This window comes from Zootermopsis nevadensis, unplaced genomic scaffold, assembly GCF_977971745.1.
Source record: "Zootermopsis nevadensis isolate Lab colony 2312 unplaced genomic scaffold, Znev_1.0 Znev_ptg000003l, whole genome shotgun sequence".
Lineage (NCBI taxonomy): Eukaryota > Metazoa > Arthropoda > Insecta > Blattodea > Termopsidae > Zootermopsis > Zootermopsis nevadensis.
The window spans coordinates 9,294,511-9,322,494 of NW_028259135.1; the positions used below are offsets into that span (position 1 = coordinate 9,294,511).

Below are 27,984 nucleotides of genomic sequence, written 5' to 3' on the forward strand. Positions count from 1 at the left end.
GTTCGCAGCGCCGACACACGGGTTTGCTTCGACCCACCCCTTGCCTCTGCCACCCCCCCAGTCAGCCAGTCTACCCCGTGCTTTCTAGGGGAGCGCACACACATACAGTGACAACGCGCCGCTTTGGACAACTCTCAGCTGTGCCAGAAACACGGTAAGGAAACAGCTGTTATTTCCTCTAGCTTTAGACGTTGAAAGCAAAAATGTTTCAGTCCAGGGTCGCGGACAAAGGACGACCTACCGATTTAATGTTTTGTGTGGGCGTGAAGCTTGCAGATGGAGGGTGTTTGACAACAGGGTGCTGAGGAAAATCTCGAAATAAGAGGGATGAAGTAACAACGTCTACAAAATATTAAGTCGAATACAATGAGACGCCTGGCGATTGTAGAACGCGTAGCTAAAGTCCCACCCCATAATGATGTTCTGGAGGGGAGGAGGTTTAGCTTTACGCATTTTTAACGTCGATGTTGGATTGAGGTGTGTGGTCAGCTTTGTAATCCGCATTGAACCCAGAAGATACTCATTCTAGACTCTACGTTTTGCCCACAGAGTGTGTTCATGGGTTTCGTATATGATTCTCAGAATAAACAGCGATTATTTTTTTAAACAGCGTCAACCAGTTGATCTTTGTAATGGTGAAGAGTTGTGTTTTCTTCGCGGTACGGACTGAGTTTTTTTAAATACTATTCAGACGAACTATGATTCTCATCGTAACAAGCGATTATTTCCTTAACCAGCGTTAACCAGTTGATCTTTGTAATGGTGAAGTGAGGTGTTTTCTTCGCGGTACGGACTGAATTCTTAAATTTTGTTTAGACGAACCGTGATCCTCGATGTTAACAGCGATTGTTACCTTAAACAGCATGCTTGCCGCTATGAGAATCTCAATTATAAAAAAATGTAGAATTATTGAATGAATTAAGATAATTTGGTACGTTACGAGCCGTGTAACCTCGTGGACGCACACCATCGCCGGCGTGGCTTGCGTCCGTGTCCTCATCAGCCTTTATTCGCATTTTATTCTGGTCTTAATTCCTCCACGCGACTTCTAAAAGTCTGTCCGGTCGTGCGGTTATTATTGGTGATGGCTTTTTTGCGACCCGGGGATCAAGAAACTCGGGTTTAATGTCCGCATGCACGGCTTACAACGCCAGGAGAGACGTAAGTGCGTCTTGCATGTGGCCTGTCTGGCTTTTATTGGTTGGCGTTTTAATGTGGACGAATTGAACACACAATATGGATATGTGCCCGGTGAGACGTTTCATCGCAGAAACCACCGACAGCATTTCAACTAAACTTGGTATCGGTACTGTGCGCCAAAATTTTTCGAGTTTGTTTAATTTAGGTTTGCATCGGTCCAGTTTTACACTTCTTTACATGACTCAAGTCGAGCGGTCAAATTTAACAAAATCAAATTTTGATACAAACACTTATGTGATAAACATCTGAAAGCGATTGTCTTATGCGATATTGCGCCGTGTAGACTGCTTGAGCAGTCTGGCGATGAGTTACCGCCCTGATGATGGAGGCAGTAAGCACCTCCGAAACATCGGTCGGTTTATAACAGACTACGCGACGTGCAACATCCCAGACGACTGTGAGAACCTGAAATCTTACATTGTTATAATTTGCTTTAAACATTTTCTATATGATGCGTATTTAATGAACTCTAAGGAAAAATGCCTCACCTCAGTGAAGTTTCTTTTTAGTACGTTTGTGAGGAACTGAGGTATTTACGTCTAGACGCAATTTTTGTTTATGGGTTTAAATCAAAACGGGTGATCAGTGGAACACGCCAGGTTGTTGCATTGGTCGTCAGAACTTGCTGCACGTACAGCCGTGCGGCTCTGATCGATAGCAGGTGGAGAGGTTTTGAAGGTCTGCTGCCTGACGCCGTACCCCCCCCCCCCCCCCCACCGGCATTCGACCAATACACGCCTAAAATCATGTATCGAAAAATGCACACGAGGTTCTGCACTTTTCCCGATAGTTACGACTGTTGAAAGTGTCTATTTTGCGCTGACAGGCGATTTGTGAAAGTATGTGGAACGAAGTTTTCCAATTTTAATCGACACAGATCCGGGTTTTTTTGCTTAGCACAGTTTACACTGATGCAAGTTTAATTCGGTACGGAAAACTATTGATGCGATATTTTTTTAAGGTTAATATGGCCCCTTATCACATGCCGTTAATGTCGTGTGGGTTAAAATGTGCACGTTATTCTACAAACATTGATAAGAGATAAAACATTCAATTTCTGAAGAAGTAAAGAGCAGATTAAATGTGGGATTTGTTTTCTACAGAGTATTTTATGTTCTCGGATGAGACATAAAAACTTCAAGGTTAAAATAACATTTTATCCGTTGTCTTGTCTGGATGTAAATCGTGGTACTTCACTTTAAGGCTGACGTTCTCTAAGGACAAGGCACTGAGGAGAATGTTTCGACGCAAGAGTTTCGAAGTTACAGGAGGATGGGCAAAATTATGTAATAAAATGGGCCGGTCATGCAGCACGCAAGGGGCGACCAGAAATGAATGCATGTTTAGTTTTAAAACTCGGTGGAAAGAGCCCCCTGGGAAGATGTAGGTGTAGATGGGAGAATTATATTAAAACATACCTTTGGAAAATAGGGTGTGGCGGTGTGGACCGGATTCATCTCTCTCAGGGCCGCAACTAGTGGCTCCACCGTCACAAGGATCAATTGGTTAACGCTGTTTAAGGAAATAATCGCTGTTTACTCTGAGAATGTTACGAAACGCATAATTACAAAATGAAGAGTTGTTTGTGCGTAAAGATACCACAGGACTTCAAAAGGTTAATTCCAGGAGCAGACGTGGTGACCTGCGTTGCGGAACATTCTGTACACTGCAGTATCACGCCATTGATTGTCCAGACCGTGTATTTGAAATCTGCTTGGCCTTGCAAAGACCCTAGCTGGATTTCGCATGCAAGTCAGACTTGAACCCCGGCTGTACTCGTTTATGCAACTCTTGAGGTCGCAAACGTCACAGAAATCTTTACAAATTTCCCTTCATTTGTTACCGTCGCTGGATTACCAATTTCATTCGAGTGTCAGAAACTTTAAGCTTGCAGCTGGAACTGATTAAGTAACTTCATAATTCAGGGACTTCGTTGAAAGGCTGGTAGTTGCAAAGCTGGTCAGAAAATATCCGCTTTCAAAGAACATAACACTATCTTATGGGATGTTGCCCTGAAGATGGAGGAATTTAAGAACAGTCGCCCTCAGCCCGTCTGTGTATTTAACAAATCACACAGCATTGTCTTCTGTTTATCAACTGGGTTGCAGTCTTACATTTATCTTTTGGAAACGCTTTATAATTCCCAGTAAGACAAAAGGTAGGACCCTTAGATGGGGGATCAGGCAGTGGCAAGGCTTTGAAGATGACGAAAGTATGAAAAGTAAAATCAGTACGTGGAGTAGGATTCGAAGCCGCGTTCGTGATGTTTACACAACCACCAGATCCGGTCCCAAATGTTGGTACCTGTTTCACGGACGATAAACATTAACTGTCTCTCGCCATCAGCGAAGTTCGTTTGATATTTAAGTACTGACTCATTTACCTGCTTAGCTCTGGCGCCTTGTTAAACGCTGTGACGCAGCAGTTGGCAGCCTTGCACTCATTTTAATGTACGTAGTAAATCTGACTCAGCTGCTTGTTATGTGGGGTAGTCTAATTGAATTGTCAAGGCGCATTCTTCAATTGAAATCTCCCTTTCAGCTGTAATCACGTTATAGCAACTTAATTAAATGTGTAAGGCTGTTTATACCTTAACCTTCTTTATTTGATAGAGCAAGACAGACTTAAGGCACTGTCTCTCTTAGAAAACCCCCTAAATGTCTTGGCGGATTCCCCCCGATTATGAAATTTGGTGTTTTAGGCGTCGATTTTGTTGTTTCCATTGGGACATTGAACCTCTTGCGCGGTGAAATTGGCGTCCTTCGAAGACCGCGTCATCTGCTGGCATCGCGACAGAAAGACTGCGACGAAGAGCTTCGAGACGCTCAGCGTCGGTTTTATAGTTTCTTTTCAACATATGGGGAATTAGGTGCGGAAATTTTTGCGTCTTTTCTGTTCGTCGCGACGCCTTTCGGTGACTTACTGCCATCTTGCCCAATTATATTCCATGGGATTTAACCACATTTCTGCCGTCTTGTATTGGCGCCGCGAAGAAAGTCCTCCCGGCGCGTAACGCACAGTTTCGCTGTCTTGAAATCTCGCTGTATATAAACGGTTATGTCACCTGGTTATTTTTATCTAGAGACGTGCCCAAACAACAACTGGCCCCATTATCTGTGCTGTGTAATTAATGGAATAAACTTTGTTTCCGCGTGCGTCATTAAAGATTAAGTACTTCCTGAAACTAACCTTTGCTGCAACTCAATTGATTACGTCAATATTATTGACTGTTATGCGTGTAATTACCGAACTCCGTTATCTCATACTGCAGTGTAAGTTCTCCAGGACCACCTCAGCCAGCCTCGTTTCAAGTTCCTGGTACTTCATGTCAATGTCGATGACTCAGCGTCCCCCCACCCCACACCTACCCTGTCCCGCTTTTGTGTCCAAAGAACTTGACTGCAAAGTTTTGCGTGTACAGCACAGACTTGAGACCTGAGGCGTCCTTCGTGATAATAGCACAAGTAAGCTAGAAACACTGCTTTGTGTGGCGTCTTATTTAGCGTGCAGTAGCTGGCTGTCACTTAACTTTTAGTACAGTTAATTTCCCGCTTGGATGGTTTTGGAACGATGCATTTTCAAAATGAGACAGTAGCCACTGGATGCTGTTATACAGGGTGGCCCACGAAATAACACCCGGTTGAGAGTTTAAATAAACACTTTAAGATTCATATTTATTAATGTCCATAAAGATATGTGTTCCCTTATATGAATATTATCGCTTTTATTTAAACTTTTAATTGGGTGTCATTTTACGCGACACCGTGTAGAATCTGGGAGTCGAGAAATGTGATAATGGGCGGTCAGTAGTCGACTGGTTAGGTTAGTATTTGCCATTGCGTAAGGACGGCTCGTGGACGTTTCTGCAGCAGAACTGAGTTTGGACATCGCTACCAGAAGAATTAGTAAGTCCCAGATCGGTCTTGAGCCAATCAATCAGTTATTTACAAGTCGTATTTTGTGATTCCGCAAATGACTGTCTTCTGGGTTGCTTCGCCGTGTAGACTTTTAGAAGTTTACAGACGTTTCAGAGGAGCTTGCTGCCTCCATCATCAGGAAGATGAGGTCCCGATTGAGGCAGCCAGCAAGGACCTCTGAAACGTCTGTAAACTTCTACCAGACTACACGGCGCAACAAACCAGAAGACAGCCATCGTCTAAAAATTATCCGGTGGGTTGATTTAAACATTTGTGGCGTCCTCAGTCGAACATTACCAGCTCGAATACGGCCGCCAGGATAAGGACACGCACGTCAGTGGTCAGCGGATCGCACTCAGTCCGTTTAATCCGATCCGCTGAGTGTGAAAATGATCTCTCGTCGTTGATGCACACGAACCAGTGGGTGAAGGCGACCGCACGGTTGGTTTTGTGAGCTGAGCCGGAGAGACTGTCCCGTGGCGTCGTGGCAGTGTTCACCCGCTCCGAACCAACTTCGTCTCGCCCCGGGGACGGTGATGAAGGTCCAGAGGCCAGCGTCGCATTGCAGATGAACTTTCTGGTTCCGACTGGTCGGTCCGCTGTTCGCTGTTAAGTGGCTACACACCGCGGTCAGCTGCTGTGGGAAACCAAAGCCCGTCTAAATAGCATTTAAACATTCAGTCCGTACTGCGAAGAAAACACTACACTTCACCATTACAAAGATCAACTGGTTAACGCTGTTTAAGGAAATAATCGCTGTTTGCATCGAGAATCACACGAAACACATAAATAAAAATGCAGGGGGTACTGATTGTTAAAGCAGGTGGAACGTATAGTTACCAATGGACTTTAAAGTGTTGAAAAAGGACTGTGTTACATGAAGTAAGTTGAACTATCTTTGAAAACTGTAAGTCCGTTTTCGAGCTGCGCAAATGACGTTCTGAAAGCAAAATGTCGTCTTAACTGCACTGTTATATCTCTTTTACAGGTTAGGTTAGGTTGAAACTGTTTCTGGTAAAGACGCCAAGATGGCGGCTGTAACATCGCCACTCTTAGTATTGCTCCTTCAAGCAGTGGTGTCGATGGTAACATCACAAAACCCCGGTAAGTGCGGATTGTATCTTTTTTAACTACATTAATGGCTCCAGAAATAAGCTTGCGTATTTGATAGGGCGATTTCACAGAGGCTTGTGACTAATAAAGTTTAGGTTATTATAGCAGATTGTAGCGGACTGCCAAAACCTGTTTTAATACCGATTAAAATACAACAAAGCACATAAGAAGATCACTTAAAAGATTATTATGAAGTCTAAAGAGCTTCATCGCTGTCGAAGAGGTGTAATGTAATTCTGTGTACGAACTATCTCGTTAATGCGTCCAAAGTGAAGGAAAGTCACGTGATCGTCACCAGGACAACGAAATGTTACCAGTTTTTCAAATGTAGTAATTAGAAATATGATTACGTTACGTGCTGTCAGTGTGATGAACTCCACGGAATGGAATCCTTGTTTAGAATCTGATAGTCGCTCATTTAGCCAAGAAATATCCCGTTGTTTATGTAACCCGAGGGTTTGTTACCGTGTTCACAGAAGCCCGTCACTGGACCATTTTTTGAGCCAGTTGAATTCATTTACCATTCTTATTCCCTGTTTGTTTAAAATACATTTTAATATTACCCTTCCATCTACGCCTAGGTCTTCCATGTTGTCTCTTCCCTTCAGATCTTCCGATTAGAATTAGGAGGGAGGCAGGCCGAAGTGGCTCGCAGTGGGAACCCACGATTTATTTTCATGACCTTGAACAAACAATTTCAGAGCCAGCAGAACAAAAGTGAAGTTATTTTTTTATCCTGCACAGAATAAGCCAAAGGAAAGTTATTTACACCGACGGATTTGAAGCATCCTTAGAAATTTAGTCCTTTGCCTGGAAAATAATTTATCTTCGTCTATAGTCTGGGTCTGTTTACCATACGCAAGTATGAACGCGTTCAAAGTAATGGGGTTAAACGGAGTGTTTAGGATATAAGACGTTGATTTTGTTGCTTTCATATCATCGAAAATATCTCGAAAATTCTGTATGGCTCTCGTCTGCATTTCATAGAAAGTATTCGTCCAATATGCAGTAGATTCAGCTATCGAAATTCCAAAACTTCGGTATATGTGTTAGAGATAACTCGTATATAATTTTATGACGTTCGTAGGGCGAATATCAGTGGCTTCCAACCTTATGAATAAATACAGGGTGTGGGATATTTCATAATATTAAATGGATATTAAATTTTGTAAATAGACGGGGACTTTATTGATGGTGACGTTCCAATGTCGTTTTACAGCTGCCAGTATGTAATTCGTTATTCGGCCTTTGTATGATCGACACCCGTGACATTTATGGATGAAAAGTCATTTAATTTTCTGTTTTGAGCAAATAACAGAACATTGCAGTGCCTAGTATTTTTATACCGTCTATAAAAATCTATTACTAAACCTCGTCTTGCGTGAGAAGAAATCAGCACACAAACCCGAATGTTTGTTCAGAGCCGATAAACTGAACACTGCGCCAGTTCCGTTGTCTTTACTCCTGCCCTCCTCACAGTGATCCGCCCCGCTGTTTAACCCAAGTGTGGTGACCCCGTTCGGTCTACGCTTCCTTGCGCCGTAGAACTAGAAGCGATGTGAGGAAATTTGAATTATGGTCTCCCTATTTGTGACGTCGTGTGGTTACTAACGTTTCAGAGGAACGTATTTCAATATTAGGTTCATCCGGAGGAAATACAAATTGAGGGCTATAAACCGAGCGAAATACAGGGTGTGCCAGAGCAAGGTCGGGATTTAAGTAAATTATAACTCTCAAACCAACTTGCCTCAGTCATATTGAATGCTTCTGAAAATTTGAATTGTACAAAGAAAATTGAATTTTCCTTCAATATGACGAGTTTTCGTGTCTTACTCGCAGCTTTGTTTATTTCATAGTTATATGATCTATTTAAATCGGGACCTAATTGTGACTCATTCCGTATAATCCAATCGCTTCCTTGTATTTTCGACTTTCATTGTCTGCAAGTGTTAATGTCAGTACGAGGCGGGGAATCCTTCACCAACGTCGTCTCCAGGTGAAAGCTTGTAACGCCGTTCTTATGCGGCATCTTCTTCGGCAGGAATGTATGGCGGGTGGTACGATCGTCGAGCTGCAGGCGTGAGCTTGCACTGTATGTGTGGGCGGAGACAGCGCGGATATCGATGGACCGTGACTGCCCCCCGCTGGGCCAAGGTCGGCCATTTTCTCCTCCTGAATTATTCCTTGAGCCCTGTTTACGAAATATTGATTTGAAGTGACTTCGTCCATGGCCCAGAGACCTTCAGTCGACAGTTTATTCGGCCTAGAAATTCTTTCCCCCCACTTAGAAGCTTGAAATTCATCACCGTTTTCGTAACATTCTGCCGCTGACTCTGTCGTGGCCTAGTTGAATCCAATGCAGTTCGTAATAACCCTTTTAAACATACTTTTTAATAATATACCTCCCTTCTACGCCTAGGTCGTCCAGGTGTGCTGTTATTGTCAGGCATTTTGAGAAATTTTTCCTCCATTATTCTCGCATACCTTGCGTGCTACGTGCCCATACATCTCATCCTCATTAATTTGATCACCATAATAATATTTGGCGAAGAATACAGATTATGAGGTTCGCCATTACTCAGTTCTCTTGAGCGTCACTACTCCTATTCAGACTGCATGGCGCAACGTCCCAGAAGAAAGTAATCTTAGACGTATATCTTGTATGTAAATTTGGTATTACATCTTCCCTACATTAACTTGAAACTTGATATCAGTAAAAACTCACAGTCAGGTGTAAAATTCGTGAACTCCGAAGGTACTGCTTCTAAAATTCAGTAAATATACAAAAAAACCTATTCTGAATGTTAGAATAATTGTTGCAAGTGTATTTTGAGGACAGATGAACGCGAATTTATTTTCTTATAAACACGAAAGCTTAGATCTCTTTCTAATCGATACTAGTTCGTGTCACGTGTCTTGTAAGTTCTAGACAGCGCCTCTGGAGCTGCGTGCGATTTATTCCCTTGATGCTCTCACGCCCCGTCTGATTTGTCTCTTTTTCGTTTCATTCAGCTCTCCAGTTAAGTGTTGAATGACGTCATATCTCTCCTGCGGCCTATAAATTACTTTGGTTAAGTTCCTTTAAGCGTCACTTAGTCACCAAAATGCTGAAAGTCGATACTAATGCATCGTATCGCTAAAAATTGGAACATATAACGAGCAAAATTTCGAGTGGCTTATAGCGACGAACAGAGCTCCACAGTTGCATTAGGTGGCAATTCCCAACTGAATTTGATGGCCTCGATCACCATATCATCGCGATGAAACTCCGTGGAGTGGGGGCAGATCTCGAGGAGTGGTTTTTGGCTCAGCAGGTCAATAAATTTGCCGCCTTTTTCGGAATCAAGGTCTTGTGTTCAGAAGAGATGTCTGGCTCAGGCCAGTTCAATCCAGTCAACGCCCTATTATATGTAAGACACACTTTATAATTATCTTTCCATGGGTTTCCTGAATGGTCTTTTCCAGTAACTCTGGCCGACTAAAGTACATATACATGTTTGTCCCCATGCGTGCCATGTGCCCTGCCAATCCAATCCTCCTTGATTTATATCACGCTAATAATGTTTGGTGAAGAATACCCCAACTCCGGTACAAACTATGTCTTTTACGGTTCTTTGAACACACACACAGTTAATTCTTGTGGCTCTTCTAATTAAACGTTCAGAGCTTCGCAATAAAATCTTTGTACAAACAATGGCTCAGTGAATCCAGGGCCTATATAACAAGCCAAACTGTTTCAGGTAATGTCAAATTTTATTACTTGTTTATATGTAGGTCACACCTGATTTATTTCGACAGAATTTTACCTACACACAGGGGCAAAGGGACAACTACGTAACTTTTTAAATATTTCTTGGTCCTTGGTTCCCCCTTAGCGTATTAGGAAACAAAAGAAGGTTAAATGATTTATAGCAGAATTTGTCGTGTGATTTCAGTGTAAACAGCGATTATTTCCTTAAACAGCGTCAACCAGTTGATCTTCGTAATGGTGAAGTGTCATGTTTTCTTCGCAGTACGGACTGAATTATTAAATGCAATTTAGACGGGCTTAGGGATAGAAATTCCGCCTTACGTAATTCATTTGTTGAAAACTTAAACATAAAAATACCAGTTATGTGTAGAATTGCTGCACGGGTTTTAAAATGCAAAAGAATAAGAAGAGACAATTCAAATTATATTGTAAAAAGTGTGGATTCTTCTTACTTTGCTTTACTAAATATAACTAGCTAATAAATATGATGATCCTGTCGCATAGCAACTGGAATAATTCCGTGTCTCCCCACATAGTCATTAGCCTTGGCTGGGATATAAACGTTTAGGCTGGTAGAATTTTATACTATTTTTCATATTTTCTGCTCTGTGCATTTGTCAGGGAATATTTACTATGTCGAAGATAAGGAACGCATTTTAGGGGGATTGAATGGATGAGCAAAACGTTCTCGTATCTTCCGTTATGTAAATTTAAAATATTTTGACGCTTTACTGTGGAAACCGGAGTAATATTTATTCGATATTTCATCCTGTCAAACAGAATGACGCGTTGAATTTACTGCAAGTCGGTATAACAGGATGGTTGGAAATATTACGTCGATATAACTCCATTTAATGCGATATGCAAGCATCTTACCTTTAACAGTTAAGGAACTAAATGCCTGTACCGACCCCAAAATATTATTTTTTCTCTCTTACACTTACTCCTTATCCTGTAGGTTTGTAATTCCACCTGACAGCATATTTTTAACTCCGTAGAGCACAGTTCATAGCTGGCAAAGAAATTCGCTTTTCTGGAACGTTTTATGAACCCCGTAGGCATTTATCCAGACACAAAGCTTCTAATTCCCTACAGTCGGTAATACCAATGTGACACTTTCCTTAAGTCTTATTGGATGATGATGCTAAACCCATGATTCTTTGCGCATGCGCAACACTAACGTAACTGATATCCGACTTCTCGCATTTAATAACTAGGGACTAGCTAGACGGAGATTCATGAAATTTTGTATGGACATTATGCCACAGGTCACTAATTTAAACACATACCTTCTAAGTTGCTGCACTCAGTAATACCAACGCGACAGTTGCCTAAAATCGCGATGTGTAACGATGACGCAATTGCGCATAATTGTCTGCGCATGCGCAAGACAAACATAACTGGTATTCTATTTCGCACGAGTGCCAGCAGGACTCGCATTATTAAAGGTAGGGGTCACATTTATGCCAGCAAGGTTCGTATTGATGCCGTCAGGAAATACATTTTTATGTCCCCCTCTTTAAAGTGTTGGTACTGTATCTTGTGCCATCTGGTAGCAGTGGCTTACAGCCGCGCCGCGACGCCTGGATGTCGCCTTTCCCTGTTGTCGCCAACGCCAGGAATAGGAGATCGATAGTTGGGGAGGGAGAGAGAGAGAGAGAGACAGAAATTGTGTAACACAGAGAGAAAGACGAGGAAATGAAACTCACGCATTGGAAATCGGTAGCACAAGTTTGTGTTGAATGTAATGAAACTAGATATGTAAATACGATGTAACGAGGGAACTGGCATTGAAATCGCTTGTCTTTTGTCATGGTTCCGAAATATTAGATAACAGTTGGCTGCATGTCAGTTTGTACTGCTATGGACTTGTCACGTGCACGGTTTGAATGATTCATCAATTAACCAAAATGGTGCTGAAATATTTTCTTTTCACTTGATAAACTATAGTTTATTTGAGAATGGAGTTCTGAGGGTAATATTTTGACCTGAGATTTTAGATTGGGGGGGGGGGGGGGGCTGCATAATGAGGAGCTTCGTAGGTCGTACTCTTAACCAAATACTACAATTGTCAGAATCCGGTACGTATTGGAAAGGAGGTAGGTCGAACTCAGAGCCTGAACTGAACGCGGTGCAAGGAGGGGAATTCATAAACATTATTTAGTCTAACTTCGGCTTCAGAGAGCAGACACGGATAACCAAATCTGTCCTGGCCTGTATAAACCTCACCAATATTTACGAAATTTGAACAAATTTTCATTTTCTTTTCCAATTTATTCAGAATGTTAGAACATTTTCAGAAACTCCATTTCTTAAAATACAGATAAGAAGAAATTTATGAAAGTGACATTTTCAAAATTATTGGTCCCAGAACTCTGCTGATTTTACTCTCTCTCTATGCATTGCAAATCTCATTATATTTTTACAATGATTGTTTTTGTTCCTTTCCTGATTCTGAAGAGCTGAGAAGTGGGTTTGCATTGCCTGAAGCGTCACTGTCAAGTTTCTAGGAGACAAATTGGTTTAGGAAGCTGTCATCTTCATTTTGACGTGTAAAATGACATCTGTCACTCTGTAAGAGAGTGCAGTCATGTGTAATAAAACTAATGGCCGTAAAATCATTCATGAGTCCTTGTCATCTAAAAGGAACCCGTTCCTTCAGTCACCTTAAAATTTTCCACACGATAAAGGCTGATTTGCCTGTACATTGGTGTCCCTTTTAGTATACAAACATGTTTCTGCAGGAGTAGGCGACAAAATGTAGTTCACAATACTTCCATGTGATATCTGAAAATATAAATATTAAAATATATGGAAACTGCAACTTTACTAATTTTTTACGTGGGTATTTTACTTGGTCTTAAGGATGTTTGAGAACAGAGTACTGAGGACCCATACAACGTGTGGACAGGAATATTTAATGAAATGTACACAATCCCCAGCATGGCAAAGTGTGATTTGTAATCAGTCTTATGCTACAACTAAAACATTTTAATTAATACTTATTACAGGATGAGTCAAAAATTCCTGCACACTCAAATGACTTGTGTGTGCACTACTCAGTGTGTGCAAGCGCACAGGAACTTCGAATTATCCTGTGCTGTTACTATCACCGTAGCTTTTTCCATATTATTTTGAAGTCACTGTATACATTCAGTCCCTTATTTACTTGAATGAAGCCACAAGCTTATTTATTCACACTCTTTTTCATGGGAAAGTCTTGGAAATTGCACAAAACTTATTTTTGTGTCTGTCACAGATGCAAAATTGAATTCTGTACATCTCCTAAAAATTTCCTGGTGCCTGAGATGTAAACATGTAAATAATGTCAAAGGTTAGTGTGGAATACTACATTCATCTGTTTCAGAACCTCGCCCCACAGCACACCTCGTGGCAGCCGATGTAAGTGCACGACGAGCCGTGGAATGGCTTCTGAAACAAAGGTTAGAAGACTGGGGTTGGGGTAGCGACACCCCGAGAGCTGTCCTTGCTCTCCAACTTGCTAACATATCACCGTGGTTTGTACCCGACAACCTTGAGAGTCAGCTGTCAGGCAAGCAGATGGAACTGGAAATCCTGCTGCATCTTTGGCGGTATTTATCCGTGGATAATTTCCTTGACTTCTTCAGTGACCTGTCATGAATTTGATTCTAGTCACGTAATGCGAAAGGAAATGTTTTGGTTCAGACTCATGCTTTGTACTGGAGATGATTCCAGTTTAAATCTTGGCTGGAAGACCTGATCAATTTTCTTCTTCTTTTTATTTTCCCCAGTCAGTTGTGACAATACCACCTTAATATAGGTCACTGTAGTTTCCGCTCATGGCCTTCCAGATTTCCCAGTATGGAAGGTCCTGAGTCTAAATCTCAGCCAAGGAACAGATTATTGTGACTGAATCTCTTCATTGTTTTCTTCAGTCCCTCCAGAAAATTCTTGGTTAATACCTTAAATTAGGCGACATATAAACTGAGCTATTGATAGTGTTATTAAATAAAGCATTAATTAATAAATAAATAAATAAATAAAAATGTGCCAGTTACGTTGTTCTTTCAGCCACCTCCTCAGACTGTCACTGCTGTTGTCAGGTTTTGTAATGTGTTCAATGTGATTCTGATGCACCTTTGTTTGTTTCAGGCATCACGACTCAGCGATGACTCCAGGTCGACTGGCACAGTACACTCTTGCACTGAACGCGATGTGTCGAGATCCAAGGCAGTTTCATGGCCATGACCTCATCGGTGAGTTACAAGAATGCTTATACCATAACCTAACTTAAGAAAGACTACAATTATGGCAGGACATGTAGCCAGCGTTATGTTTTCAGAAGCGTCTCTTTCACATCTGTTTTTTTCTTGTAGATGGTGTGAGTAATGTAGTTGTGGTAGATAGATGTAAATATTTGTCTGTCAGATTACTGCACCATGAATAAATTATACAGCAGTTGTTATGAACTTTGTTTCCTGAAGTATATTTAATATACTTGACATTTAAGAGGTGGGCGCTTGCCTATGATTTGTTCTACAGAGCAAATCATGTCATAATGGATCGGGAATAATATCGAGATCTCAATTTGAATATTTTTCTTCTAGGATCACTTCAACATCATGAGCCAGAACTGGATTTTGAATTTGCATTCTCATCTTTAGCTGTTTGCAGCTCGGGTGCACACGTCAGGAAACGACAAATAAAACGTCTTATGGACATCGCCGATAGAGCAAGCGATCACAATGTTGGTAAGCAGACAGTTTTGACCCTGGCACATTTTCCAATCAAGTTCTTCAAAGCATTTTATCTTTCTCTTCGAGTGTAGTGAGACGTACGCCAAGCCATTCTGTATTTCACCCAGGACAATTATTAATTTCTATAGCATTGTAAGTCCAATGTAATTATTTGTAGACATGATTCAGTATTTTCATAAATTACCCTAGTACGAACTTGACGCTGTTAATAGTATTAATAAAGCTACAATTCACACTAACTAAAACTCCACTGTGTAGAGTCCTTGAGAACCCAGTAGAATGCTCAGGTTCCCCAGATTTATGGAAGTCAAAGGTTCATTACCAGCTACTGAACCCTGTCCATATTCCAGTTTCTTAAAGTTACATTTTAATACTGTCTTCCCATCTACCCCTTGGTCATCCAAGCTGTCTCTTCCCTTCAGGATTTACTACCAAAATTTTGTACACATTTCTCTTCTCTCTCATGTGCACTTTATGCCTTGTCCACATCATCATCCTTAATTTGATTATCCTAATATTTAGTGAAGATAATAAATTCTTGTCACTATGCTGCTTCCTACCTCATCCTGTAACTTCATCCCTATTTAAGGTCCAGATATTCCCTTCAGTACCCACTTATCAAATGCCCTGAACCTGTGTTCTTCCCTTAATGTAATATACCAGGTTTCACACCCATACAAAAAGAAATTATGGTTTTGTATATTTTAATATTTGTTTTTAGATAGCAGCTGGGAAGACAATTATGAATTGCATGGTATCAAGCACTCCCTGAAATTAATTTTATCCTAATATGTTCATGAACGTAATTCTGATTTCTTTCTAAATGTACGCAAGGCAAGTCCAGTCCTTTATAACTTACTTCAGGGCACCGGACTGCTAACCCCTCTTCATCTTATACATAAGCAATCCAGGGTGCGTGATAGCATCAGTTCCATGAACGCGTGTTTCTGTTTGTGATATGCAGATACGCTTTCCATGGTATTGCTGGCACTCAGCTGTATCACGCGCGATCACCGGAACCGGAATCTGGATCATTACGTGAAGAAGCCAAGTTCTGGGCTGGCTGAGGAGCAGCGTGTGGATGGCAGTTTTGGTAATCTGCACAGCACGGCACTGGCGGTACAGGTGTGTGTGTGTGTGATATTGATTGTGCGGCGGTTACTTTGAATCCGCATAGCACAGCAATTTCAGTTTTTGCAAAACACTTTACTTTTCATAATTCTCTTTGACTGAACCTATATTCAGACCTTAATATTTCCATTGAACTTCTTTGCAGGCTTTGGAGATCGCGGATGCCGAGTTATCAAGCAATGGTGGTAACAGTGGCCCTGTTAATTGGAATCGCAGCAGTGCTATAAACTACATGATTTCGCATCAGGCACCTGATGGTTCGTTTGGTGACGTGTTCAGTACTACTGAAGTCGTACTTGGCTTAGGCTCACATCATCTGAACTCCATCAGGGATCTCAACTGTACTGGCAGCAATACAGGTGCTGCTTTCGCTGCTAGTGGTTAGTACAAGAAAATTATGGCCTTCTAGTAGAGAGTAGAGTTGTCCCCGATAACACGCCATGGAGGTGCTTGAGGAGAGAGCTCCTACTTATTATTGACCTTGATGCTAGATGGGGGTGTATGGTCAGTGTTGCACCCGAGCTGATATTTACCCTCGGAGATAATTCTGCGACTATTGCCTCGGGTATGGTAAAACCTATACGGTTACCCCTCTGTTACCATCTTCACACCTCCATGAGAAACCCACATTTCAGAATTTGACTTATTTTGTCCTGTTTGTTTCAAATATTTATCGGTACCTTTTCGCATTTCAGTTCCCAGACTTCGCCCACCTACGGCAACAATGCTGTCCCCTACCGCCGTGGCCAACGCAGACTTGAATTTGACAGTGGAAGGCACAACGCCTCGAGAAAATCCAAAAGGAGAGGAATTTGTGACTGTGACATACACATTATGGGTCGGAACAAATGTGACAGAGAACTTCACCATCACCGTGATGGCCGAGAAAAATTCAAGTTTCTATCGTGTAATGCAGATCGCTGCAGAGCAGGATGCTCATTACCTGTGAGTGTTTGAGCCCTTTGCTGGTTTAATCCCTTCACTGCCGACCCTAATGGGCATTGAAATCTGCCACTGTGACAACCTTGGACATCATAAAAATATCACTAATATTAAAGTAAGAGAAATTAATGGTTTAAAAAATATCAAGGGATGTACCGGTTAGGTACAATTAAAATGATGATATAGGCATATGTGAAATAAATAACATATGTTTGTTAAGTTATAAAAGACAAGAATAAAAAGAATAATGATTAATTCACCTTAACAGAATATGTAAAGATTCCCAGAACTTCGTGTACATGACAAACCAAAAGGAGATATATAAACTTTTACGATCATTTAAGAGATGTCGGAATACGACTGAGCCCAACCTATAGGGTAGATGGTGATAGTGGTGATGGTAATCGTAACAGGCAAACATGTACGTTTTGTAATTATTTTATTTCTATACTGAAATAATTCAAATTTGAAGTTGAGCATCTTCTGGAATGTTTGCCATGTACTCAGGTAGATACTAATATTTCAGAGGTGCTTACTGCCTTTATCATCAGGGTGATGATAGGGACTCATCTCCCTGGTGATGCAGACGGCAAGCACCTCTGAAACGTCGGTCAGAATCTACTGTGCTACAACCCAGAAGACAGTCTGGTAAATTACAATGTACTTACAGATTTGAGGCAACTGAGTGGCCCAACGGACATTACGTGCACACCATAGCAGGCTATAAGGAGGAGCCGTCATGTTACCATTACTGGCTGCTGTACCAGGTACCAACCCTGCCTGAACCTGCCAGCCCCCCAGGAAACAATCTCGTGACGCCTGTCGGTGAGTCAGCATTGCCGTGCCATTTATCGAGAAAGATATGGACTAGTTAGTCTGTTCATAACTAGTGGTTGTTTTTGATTGATTTATTCTTTGTTTTATTTAATGACACACTTTTTAGTTAACTTCTTATGTAGCGCCAAATGTAGGTTCATTTGCGAATAACAAATCAGAATGGATTTGGAAGGAATTGGTTGTGGCCTGATTTAAATACTGCACCAGCAGTTGTTTGGAGTTACTGAAGAAAACCACGAAACTGTTGTCAAGGTAGCTGGTCTTGAAAACAAGATCTCCCGAGTATGAAGTAGAAATGCTAACCACTTGCCTATAATGTTCAGTTCTTACTTGTGTAGACGTGAATGAGAAATGTGATTATGTATGGAGAATTGTAATTTTCTTAAAAATGACTTTCTCTTCAAAAAATAGGTGTGTCTTTTCTCAGATTTGACAAAAGTAGGAAAGAGCATAATTTATTTTTGGTAAGACAGACTTTGAAAATATTGAAAATAACATCCTCATTCTATCTTTTTTAGAAAATTATACAGTAACACCAATTTAACAAATATTTAATGCACCTTTAGACAAATTTTTATTTTTTGTTTCAATGTAATAAATGCAATTGCAAGATGTCCAATCACGTCGTGCCAGAGAAAAAAAAAACAACCTTAAATTACTTAACCTTGTGGCAGCAGAATCCAGAGTTTAACATTGATGATATGAAAGAGTGTCACTGTACAAGATCCTTGCAACTTGATGGTACATTTCCTTAAGATCCATTTTAATAGTATCCTCAAACCTATTTGTTTTCTTCCAAGTTGTTATTTTCCAATAGGTTTTCCAGCCAATATTCTGTGCACCTTTCTTGTCTCCCACTCTGTCTAGCTGCACATTCTGCCCATCATGAACTTCATTTGACCACTCTAAGAGTTCAAGGTGAGTCGCGCGTGCGATGAAGTTCCGTGTTTTGTAACATCTTACATTGTCTACTTCCTAATCAACATTTTGTAACAGTTCCCTTTATTCTTTCCGTAGGAGTTGATGGCTTAGTTGTTGAAGATGGCGATCACTACCTTTTCTGGTACAAGAAGCTCTGAGTGCCACAAGATGCGATGTACACGACTGTACAATGACCATTTTCCTTTTCAGACCAATACGTATTCCGGCGTAACTTACTGAGATAAAATTGTAAGTGTGACCTATAAACGCTGAACAACCTGCGACATATTAAACAGAAGGTGTACAGTTCTAACTTAACACATAATCCTTTAAAACTGACTGAGAATTTGTATTCAGCTTTATTCTGCTTCTTGTAATTCATGAACCAATTCCATTTCCATCTGGGTTGAAGATGTTCACATTTCTCTATGACTTTTTTAATATTATACTTTTTATTACTACTCGTCCTTAACAGCACTTCTTGTTTTTGAATTACTGAAGAATTACAGAGTAATTAAATTACAGTAATTATTGGTAAATCAAGTTTGTTTGCAAAGATGGCTGCCAGGTGTAGTCTGATACAAGTTTACTGATGTTTTAGAAGTACTTGCTGCCTCCATCATCAGGGCAATCTGATACTGGAGGCAGCAAGTTTATCTTCAACCTTGGTGGACTTCTACCAGACTTCACCTGGCAACAACGCAGAAGGCAGCCATCTTCATGCTTTTTGCCATGAGAACCTGAAATTTCACCATTTTTTTGACACATACAAAGCAAACATGAATTTTCAGTCTCATATTTCTATAGAAGTGGTTCTTTGATATGGATTTGTGATTTCACATATTTTTTAATCTACCATTATTTATTTATTGATGAAAAATGCTTACTTTCATATCAAAAGGAAAAAAATGGTTTATTTCCAATAAATATATGTAAATTAGATTTAATAATCTAATTAGTATAATTTTCTTTAAACGTTCTTGTTATACAAACATAATTGCTTACAAGTTCTTAGTGACCTTGAGCCATCATGCTGAAGAAATATGTAAACTCAGAAAACAAAACTTTTGTCCGAAAGTTATAAGGCTTTATTTATTTTTCCGAAAGATGAAATATTGCAGTAACAGGATCTTTAAAACTTTGTACACTCAAATGACTGTGAACTTTCCGATATGTGTTTAACTACTACGACAAACGGTATTGAACTTCAAACGTAGTTGCCAAATCTGTGTCATAAGTGGGAAATTGTGTTTATGGATGTCCCTGCGTTCCGTCTGAAGCAAAGAAAGCTTGTGCAACTGAAAGTTCGATCATGTAAGCCATTCATGCATGTAATGAAGAAATGCTTTGATATCCAGTATAATTTTTTTGTTTTTTCTTGTATTTTTCACATGTTCAGCTTCCGAAAAGCAATTAATAGCAAGTGGGTCCAAGTACTAACCACAAATTCCCTTAAAATTCATTAATTGATCTCATAATAATTACTACAGTAATTCAAAAGGGCATGAGACATATTAAATAATTGAGACATGTAAATAGTGCGTTTAGTGATCACGTATTCCTCGCTTCAAACTACAGAATACTGATAACGCAGACTTATATGATAGTTACATTCCCAGGAGCAATTGTGCTAGTCGGAGGTGCGTTACTCAAAATTCACAAGGTAGAATTCTGATGAGCAGAGATGGAGTGCCCATGTTTTTTGGATTATCTACTATTATATTATTAATTACATATCTTCTCTCCTCCGTTAGCCTGTATATTCAGAAGCTTACTGTAAATGTAATTATCAAAATCTGAAATTGTTTTCTTTACTATAAACAACTATTAAGAGATTCAGTATCTGCCACGGCTGTCATATATTTTCTTTTTACTGACTTACGGATTGATTACTGGGGATTTCTATCACTTGTTATAAACTGAATATTAACGACAAATAAGTCCTTTGTCAGAACTGCTTAAGATTATTTTAACTGTTTATTGATAATGAGAAATTTAGCATAAATATTTCCAACTATGAAATGACTGGTCACCATCTTCATTAGATTTGGCCTGTTCGGTGTGTAAATGAACATGGATAACATCCTTTTTGTAGGAATCTGGGGCACTGCGGACACATCCAATGGGAGGAGAGAATCTAATGCTTGTCATAAACTCCACCATTATATTGATTACGTATTCATATCTGCATATTAAAAGTATAAGAAAGAGCAGATTAAACACAATTCTGCAAAGGAATATATATATCAATGTATGCATGTACTGACAAAGCGAGAAGAATGAATGCAAATTTATTTTACGAGTCCCTCATCTAGCCATTCAGTTTAGCAGCTGAATTTAAGATTTGATTTGTGCCTTAGAAATTTCATATGGAGTGCCAGAGGCCTGCAAATATAAAATTTGTGCCGCTCTGAGGATAATATATTCAGTTATATTTACTTGGAGGATGGGAAAAATGTTTTTCATTAAGGTTTAGTCAGATAAAAAGTTACAGTTTGAACTTTACTCTGACCCATTGCTTCATTCACTTCTGTTGGGGGGCAGAATTGAGCTACGTAATAATGTCTGGCTCAAATATTTTTAGCATTCATATCAGCATTGAAATTATTACAAATATCTGCATTTCTAAATTGTCAAAAGAGATGTTTGGCACAATATGCTTGGAGTCTTATGTTGCAGATGTGAATTTAAATGTGATCTACATGAGAAGGTGAGGTTTGGTGCCTTCATTTAGATTAGCTTTCGTTGTTAATGCAAACTGTTACGTCTAGTCACTTCATTTGTAGTGAGAATAATTACGAATATATATATACAATTTATTTTACTGGTACATAAAAACACAATTTTAATTGTTCAAAGTATCAAATATATTAGTATTCTAAACTTATTTAAATTAAGTATTAAAAGAGAACAATAAAAATAACTCTTGAAGAGTGAATTGGTATGTATGGGTTTAGTACAGGTATTTTCACATTATATAAATTTAGAGCAGAATATTAGAGAAAGTATGTATGAAAAAAATATTTTAAGCATTTAAAGCTGCAGTTTTGAAGCAAATATTTATTGCTATTTTAGGTTCTAAACATTATTTGTATATGCATGCTGTGAAATATACATGTTGGTGCAAAGCAAAAAAGTGAATGGAGAAAGTTTTTGAAAAATTAATGGCTGTATAGATTTTAATGGAACTTGTAAAAATTGCACAGAACGTACCTAAGTATGTATACAGAAGATTTATTCAATTTGGTTTATTCACTGCACAGAAAAATATTTTTCATCTTTAAGGTTATAAAGTACGTATGGAATCACATTTTTTTTAACAGAATCTGTGTCAGTTGATGCTGCAGATAATGAAGACAGAAGCCACTGGTTTCCGCTAGTCCGTTGTCTAATGCTGTTGCAGCCTTTCGTACTCTTCATATTTGATATAAAAATTTTTCTTGTGCCATTCGGTATAAGCGGCTTCAATCATTGAACATATAATAAACATTTATGTCCTGAATTAAGCACTTTACAAATTTTATTCCTTATAATCTTGTATTACTGATGAAAACTGCAAGTCGGAATCACTGGGTTTGAGACTCTTATTCCAAATATTTAAATATTTTGCATGCATTTTGCTTCAGTATGTAATAATTTAATTTTAACATACCACAAGTCTGAGTTCTTGACATGTATCCAAATATGGTGCATAATATATATAAATTAGTGTCATCATGAAAGTGAACATGTGATGATGTTACATTCTATTTCTCTGCGCGCATATTATGTTAAAAATGGATGAGTGCGCTTTTGGCTAAATGTCACGCAGCTATTCATGAAATATCAGTATCACATTGTCATGAAGATAATCAGAGTTATGTTGTGTGGTATGAAATTGGATATTGAAACTCATTCTATGAAAATAAGAAGTGTGATTTTAATTTCTTTTCTCCTGCAGTCTTGATCGACACGCGCTATCAAACTGGCGATAACCAAAGAATACATTTTTTATATAATTGCTTTTGTTTACTTACCTGGTCGTTTTACTACAAATAGTTGCAGAACATTGTCATATTCATAAATATATATCTCATGTTTCCACCGTAACACACCATCAGGGTCATATTAACAAAAAAGTAAATCTTCTAGAACTGCGACAGTGTTTATTCCTCTGCCTGGTGTGAACTGTCTTATGTTGACAATAAGTAGATCATATGTTTCAAGTTTTAATGTGAATCAGTGTTGCTAATGTTGTGACTATTATTATCATCATTAAATTACACATTTTGATGCTTTACCTATGTCCATAATCAACTAATCCAAAAGTCAAAACTGCGCTATACATGGAACGGAGCTCACGAGGAGGAACTGTTATTGATTTATTATCGCAACAGACGACCCTGCACATAAGAACGTTCATGATTTGTGCATCTCTCCTAGTTCTGCTGGGATTATCAAATCAAGAAAGTTTTTATGAGAGGCTCATACAGCTCAGATGGAGAAGGTAAAATTGCATATAGAAGTATGGTAGGGAAACCTCTTGAAAATTAGAATAGCCACTTGGAAAACTAAGGAGCTGATAGGATTAGAGCGTGGGGAAAAGTTTTATGAGCCCGTGAACTGCTTCAGAATCGTATTAACTGGGAGGCTTTGGTGTTGAAGTTTTGGGTCCTGTTCCCATAAAGTGCAAAACTGACGGTGAAGTTTTAGGCTTTAGTATTCAGACATAGAAAATGGTTTCATCTGCTTGGTGACCAGATGGACCAAGTAGCATTTATTAATAGGATGAATAATAAAGTGGAAAGGATATGAAAGGAACCAGCCATGATCTAATTTAAGACACTATTCCAGGATTTGCTTGGAGTATCTGAGAAAATTGCGGGAAACTTAGAATAGCCAGTCTCCGGGCCAAGATTTAAACAAGGAACTTCTGGAATATGAACGGGAAGTGCCAAGTACTCGACTGTGAGACTGGGTACAACAATATGACACGAAAAGAAAAATGTGACAAAATTACAATAAGGTATCTTCATTTTAATTCAGTTTTGTTTTTTGTACAGTTTCTGCATAAAATATATAACTGTTTTATACTGACTTGTTTTACAGTTCATGAAAACTAATTTCTCACGTGACGATGCGCTTCGTAACAAGCAGAGAAATGTTCTGCAGTGAAGTGTGAATATTTTTCACATGCATTCTCACCTAATTCATGCTTTTCTTTACCTTGATATTAATTTATTTCAGATACAAATTTGTTGCTGCAGATTGAGTCACACCAAAAAATATTCATCACAGTGAGAAGTGTCTGAAACTTACATTGTAGATACAAAAACATGAACACTTTGCGTGGTAACCCATCTGGAGAAAATCCGTATTGATTTGTGTTTCATGTAAAGATGTGGTTATACCGCACTGACAAGAAACTAGATTGCCAAGATGGCTGCCTTCTGGGTCGTAGCACCGTGTAGTCCAGTTGAAGTTTACTGATGATGGAGGAGCAAGCACTACTGGAACATCAGTAAACTTCAATTAGACTACATGGCGCTACTACCCAGAAGGCGGCCACCTTCATGTTCCCGGCCATGGGAATCTCAAACCTGAACAATAATTATTTTTATCAATGTTTATTACAAATATTAAATTTAATCAAAATCCATTCACTAGCTTGAGAGATTAATCCTGCACACAGCCAGACTGACACAACTTCCACTGTGCATTTTGTGGAAAGGACATATTGAGGAATCACAGCTGAGATTCTAAATATTTCTTCCATGCAGATAAATGCCAATGAAATCGGGGAATTACGGATGAGGCAAACCTGACGTATACAATCATGAAACGTATGGCTGTACGTTAACCATATTTGAAGAATGTAAGGGCAAAGTCCCCAAGGTATGTAATGCCACTGAAAAAGGCTAAGATCCCAGATCCAATCAGGTACCCCGTCGAGTGTTTGGCGTTGTACCACGTCTCTATTAATATTCCACCCGTTGAAAAGAACAGAAAGGCAGCAGGCAGCGTTACCAACAGAATCTAAACACAAAGAGCTGGATTATGTTACATCAATCTTGCGAGCTCCACATAACTGCGTACATTTACATATATGACTGCTCGTGGCTACATGTCTTCCATTATGTAGAAATGACAGTAAAATTATGGTTCATAACAAACATTCAAAGTCAGTAAAATGATTGGAGATGGGTTGGAGGTTCAGTTCCCAGTTGGGATAATTGGGTCTTTCTTTTCATCACATGTTCAAGATGCTCTTGCGAGGAAAGTCTCATATCTATTGGATACAACGGTCCCTTTTCTGTGGGAGCAATTGCAAACTGACCTCTCACCTCCTCACAGTCGCAAGTCAAAGAAACTTTGAAAATGCGTTAAAACTGACCGTATATGGCTCCTTTAAGAAAAAGAAGTCTACTCTTGGATTTATCTTAAGACCGCATACATCATCAGGGGTTTAACCATTACGTACCAGTATTCGGTGCAAGGGACTATCTATTACAATCGCAACCATTATGATGATGGAGATCATCAGGAATCCTATGAGCGTTCCAAACACCACGGCCCATTTTGACTTTGCTGTGATCAGATAACTCGTATCCCACATAAACAGGACTATGGATAGACAGTTCAGTACCTGTGTGAAATATTACATATTATTTTAGTGGGTCTATAAGCTAAAAAGAAAATGTTTTGTGGTTAGTAAGAATATTGAATGAATCTCCATATTTGTGCTTTGAGGCTGTTGGTTCTTCTTTTAAGACACTCTTAACCACTATTAAATTTGTATTTATTTTCCATTCAAATTTCAACACAAAATGTTCTCGTACGCGTTTTGGCAAACCACGCTTTCATCAGCGCTTTGCCATGCTCATTGCAAAGACAATCACAATCATAACGAACACCAAACATGCATACAATTTTATTGTTCTTCTCGACTAAATCAATAATTCAACTCGGTTTAGACGAACGCACCGCCATTAGAACCTTTTAGAGTTACATCAAATATGTAATTTTTATGTAAATATCTTTAATGTGTAATAATTACATAAGATATTTTGAACTGATGCTCATATATTTCTGTTTTAAATGGATTAACTTTGATGTTCATTATGGTTGAGACTGTGTTCTTAATGACGACAAGATTCTTTCTTGTTCAGAATATTGATGCATATGTAATTGTATCACGGCGGTGAGTCTGAAGATGGCTGTCTTCTGGGTCGTTGCGCCGTGAAACCTGATAGAAGTTTACAGACGTTTAAGAGGTCCTCGCTGCCTCCAACACCCTGATGATGGAAGCAGCAAGGACCTCTGAAACACTGCCAAACTTCTATCATGCTACATGGCGCAACAACCCGGAAGACAACCATCTTCATGATACAAAGTTTGCATAATAAGAAAACAGAATCCGCAGAATCGTGATACCGTAACAAGATGTAAGTCTGTATAATTTTGTCTACTTACCAGTTCCAGTATTTTTGCCAGGAATGTTGGTGACCTGCAGAGTTCTCTTATATTAACCATTTTGGAAAATTACGTCATCAACAATTATCTCCTGTATGAACAAAAATCAAAAATGTTTCATAATTATTGTTCTCTTGTTGAATGCACAATTCGTTTTGGAATTAGCTTTGTATCTGCTGTTTTAATATGGATTACTGTCTACTAATACCTGCTATTACAGAACTTTATTATGACTTTCAACACAGCGTACACGAGATAAATATTTTAATACTGATAAGCCAACATCTGCAAGTATACAACTTTAGAAAGCCATAAAAGCCCCACATGTTTAATTAGGGTTCTGTACCTGCAATCTTACGTTGCCCTCACTTAAAATTTTTAAACTTAGGTCCATACAAGATACACGCCTTGGGCATTTAAAATAGAATATATTTATGAATACAAACAGCATCAATTAAATTTCTATGATCCACAGCACGATACAGATTGACATATTAGTATAAGCAGAATGGGAGTATTATAGGTACGAAAAAGACTATATTTGGCCTTAAAAAGAGAAAAACAGAACATGAAAGAGAATTTAGAGCGAAAATTAGCAACAGAATAAATCAAGCTGTACGTAGTTTGAGTCCACCAAGAACAAGGTTAATAGAACAAACTCCTTGGTACCCGTAACAGGCTAGTGGGCCGGTATAATCCGCGTAGTAGATGATGATGTTAAGCCTAGAAGCGCGTTAGACCGCCTTGTTAGCCTGCCATATATGGATGGGTAGTAGTCGAGAAAATAACGCGTTCTTAACATAACCCTTTCTTGTTGGGGAGCGATGATTTCGCACCTATATTAATAAAATTACTTTTTAGACTCACGAAGTAATGGAACAATCCAACACGGAAATCCATTTACTCTGGAAATCACTGGTCGATATATAACACATTAAAAAGTGTTTTCCTGGAATTTCACTAGTAAGATTACTTTTAGAACATTTCAATTGCAAACACGATCAACCTTTTTGGAGCACGAAGCTCATCTAAATAATACTTAAAATTTCGTCCGTACCTCAAAGAAAACACAACGCATCTCCATGACAGTAACTGGTCAAGGCTATTTGGGAAATAACCTGAGAATCATACGAACCTATAAATTCAAAATGCAGTTATTTGTTGTCAACGTACGAAGGACAGGAAATTCCGAACAGCATGCCAGGATCCATCAGATGCGTGAAGGCCTTGAAAAATCTGTGTTGCCAGACCAGGAAACATCATCACACAATTGCACAAGGAAAAGGAAGCAGGCACAGCGACAACAGGGAAACAATTATTGTTCACACTCGTGTCTAAGAACTATAATAACGATGAACCGAACAAGAATCGCGGGTCCGAGTCTTGCACTAGGAACAAATATATCCAAGTCGTGTTTCGTCCACGTTATCACTGCAGTTTACATGAAAAGATTGGGTATGGTTGAAGACGACTGCAACAGGAAGATATTTTTCTGGTAATCTTACACTTAAATTTGTACAATGTTGTCCAAAACTTTTGTATATACTTCCTGGGTGTCAAAACACCTTTCCATTGTCACGAACAAACTTTTGTATTTTTATTACATTTAGCCAGAATAACTTTCTGCATACAGTTCAACTTAATTCAGCGCGGTTTGAAATCGCCGTCAAACATAGAGCGTTCGGTTAAAAGAGAGCGAAACTGAAGATGACGTAACTAAACAAAAGTAGTAATTCATGGACAGGAACGCATACTGCTGTCTTAAAAGATGTGTTTATTAACGAGACACAAGACCACAGAATTTCGTTTTCCGTTATAATTATGTTCAACACATGACTTACCTCTTCGGTTTAAATTTGTAAATGCTATAACCTCATGCTAGCTCGCCTCAGATGGTTATACCACAGACGAACACGCCCTTGAAACAGTTATCTGTTGATGCTACGACCGGTTTCCTTGTACTGGAATGATGCTTACAATG

General features: G+C 39.2%; 2 protein-coding genes across 6 annotated transcripts; one reads left to right on the forward strand and one right to left on the reverse strand.

Moving 5' to 3' along the window:
- Positions 1 to 13: 13 nt before the first annotated feature.
- On the forward strand, positions 14 to 23,627 carry LOC110838632 (uncharacterized protein CG3556). 4 transcript variants are annotated; one of them, XR_002546178.2, is made up of 11 exons: positions 20 to 154; positions 6,106 to 6,221; positions 13,349 to 13,574; positions 14,116 to 14,219; positions 14,571 to 14,714; positions 15,685 to 15,845; positions 15,997 to 16,231; positions 16,547 to 16,796; positions 17,464 to 17,618; positions 18,648 to 18,800; positions 23,385 to 23,627. XR_002546178.2 is itself a non-coding variant. In XM_087342394.1 (10 exons), the coding sequence occupies exons 2-10, from the start codon at positions 6,146 to 6,148 to the stop codon at positions 18,495 to 18,497; spliced, it is 1,401 nt and encodes a 466-aa protein (XP_087198520.1). In that variant the 5' UTR covers positions 14 to 154; positions 6,106 to 6,145; the 3' UTR covers positions 18,498 to 18,559. The 4 variants fall into 4 exon arrangements, 3 of the variants coding, with proteins under 3 accessions (XP_087198520.1, XP_021937668.1, XP_021937669.1); XM_087342394.1 differs by lacking the exons at positions 18,648 to 18,800; positions 23,385 to 23,627 and adding an exon at positions 18,448 to 18,559 and having other exon boundaries at positions 14 to 154; XM_022081976.2 differs by lacking the exon at positions 23,385 to 23,627 and having other exon boundaries at positions 18,648 to 22,830.
- Positions 23,547 to 27,977, reverse strand: LOC110838633 (uncharacterized). 2 transcript variants are annotated; one of them, XM_087342395.1, is made up of 5 exons: positions 27,845 to 27,977; positions 27,139 to 27,239; positions 26,004 to 26,094; positions 25,012 to 25,176; positions 23,547 to 24,566 (listed from the first exon to the last, which is right to left on the reverse strand). In XM_087342395.1, exons 3-5 carry the CDS (start codon positions 26,061 to 26,063, stop codon positions 24,387 to 24,389), a joined length of 405 nt encoding a protein of 134 aa, XP_087198521.1. In that variant the 5' UTR covers positions 26,064 to 26,094; positions 27,139 to 27,239; positions 27,845 to 27,977; the 3' UTR covers positions 23,547 to 24,386. The 2 variants fall into 2 exon arrangements, with proteins under 2 accessions (XP_087198521.1, XP_021937670.1); XM_022081978.2 differs by lacking the exon at positions 27,139 to 27,239 and having other exon boundaries at positions 27,845 to 27,971.
- Between the last annotated feature and the right edge of the window lie 7 nt (positions 27,978 to 27,984).

Bases quoted from the DNA above. Each gene is read 5' to 3' on its own strand.
- LOC110838632 (XM_022081976.2), top strand. From the start codon at position 6,146: ATGGCGGCTGTAACATCGCCACTCTTAGTATTGCTCCTTCAAGCAGTG. The intron at 13,575-14,115 runs GTATTTATCCGT...TGTTTGTTTCAG, and splicing joins ATCCTGCTGCATCTTTGGCG to GCATCACGACTCAGCGATGA. The intron at 16,232-16,546 runs GTTAGTACAAGA...TTCGCATTTCAG, and splicing joins TGCTGCTTTCGCTGCTAGTG to TTCCCAGACTTCGCCCACCT.
- LOC110838633 (XM_087342395.1), bottom strand. From the start codon at position 26,063: ATGGTTAATATAAGAGAACTCTGCAGGTCACCAACATTCCTGGCAAAA. The intron at 25,177-26,003 runs GTAAGTAGACAA...TATTTCACACAG, and splicing joins TGGCAAAAATACTGGAACTG to GTACTGAACTGTCTATCCAT. The intron at 24,567-25,011 runs GTACGTAATGGT...CTTTGTGTTTAG, and splicing joins GTCCCTTGCACCGAATACTG to ATTCTGTTGGTAACGCTGCC.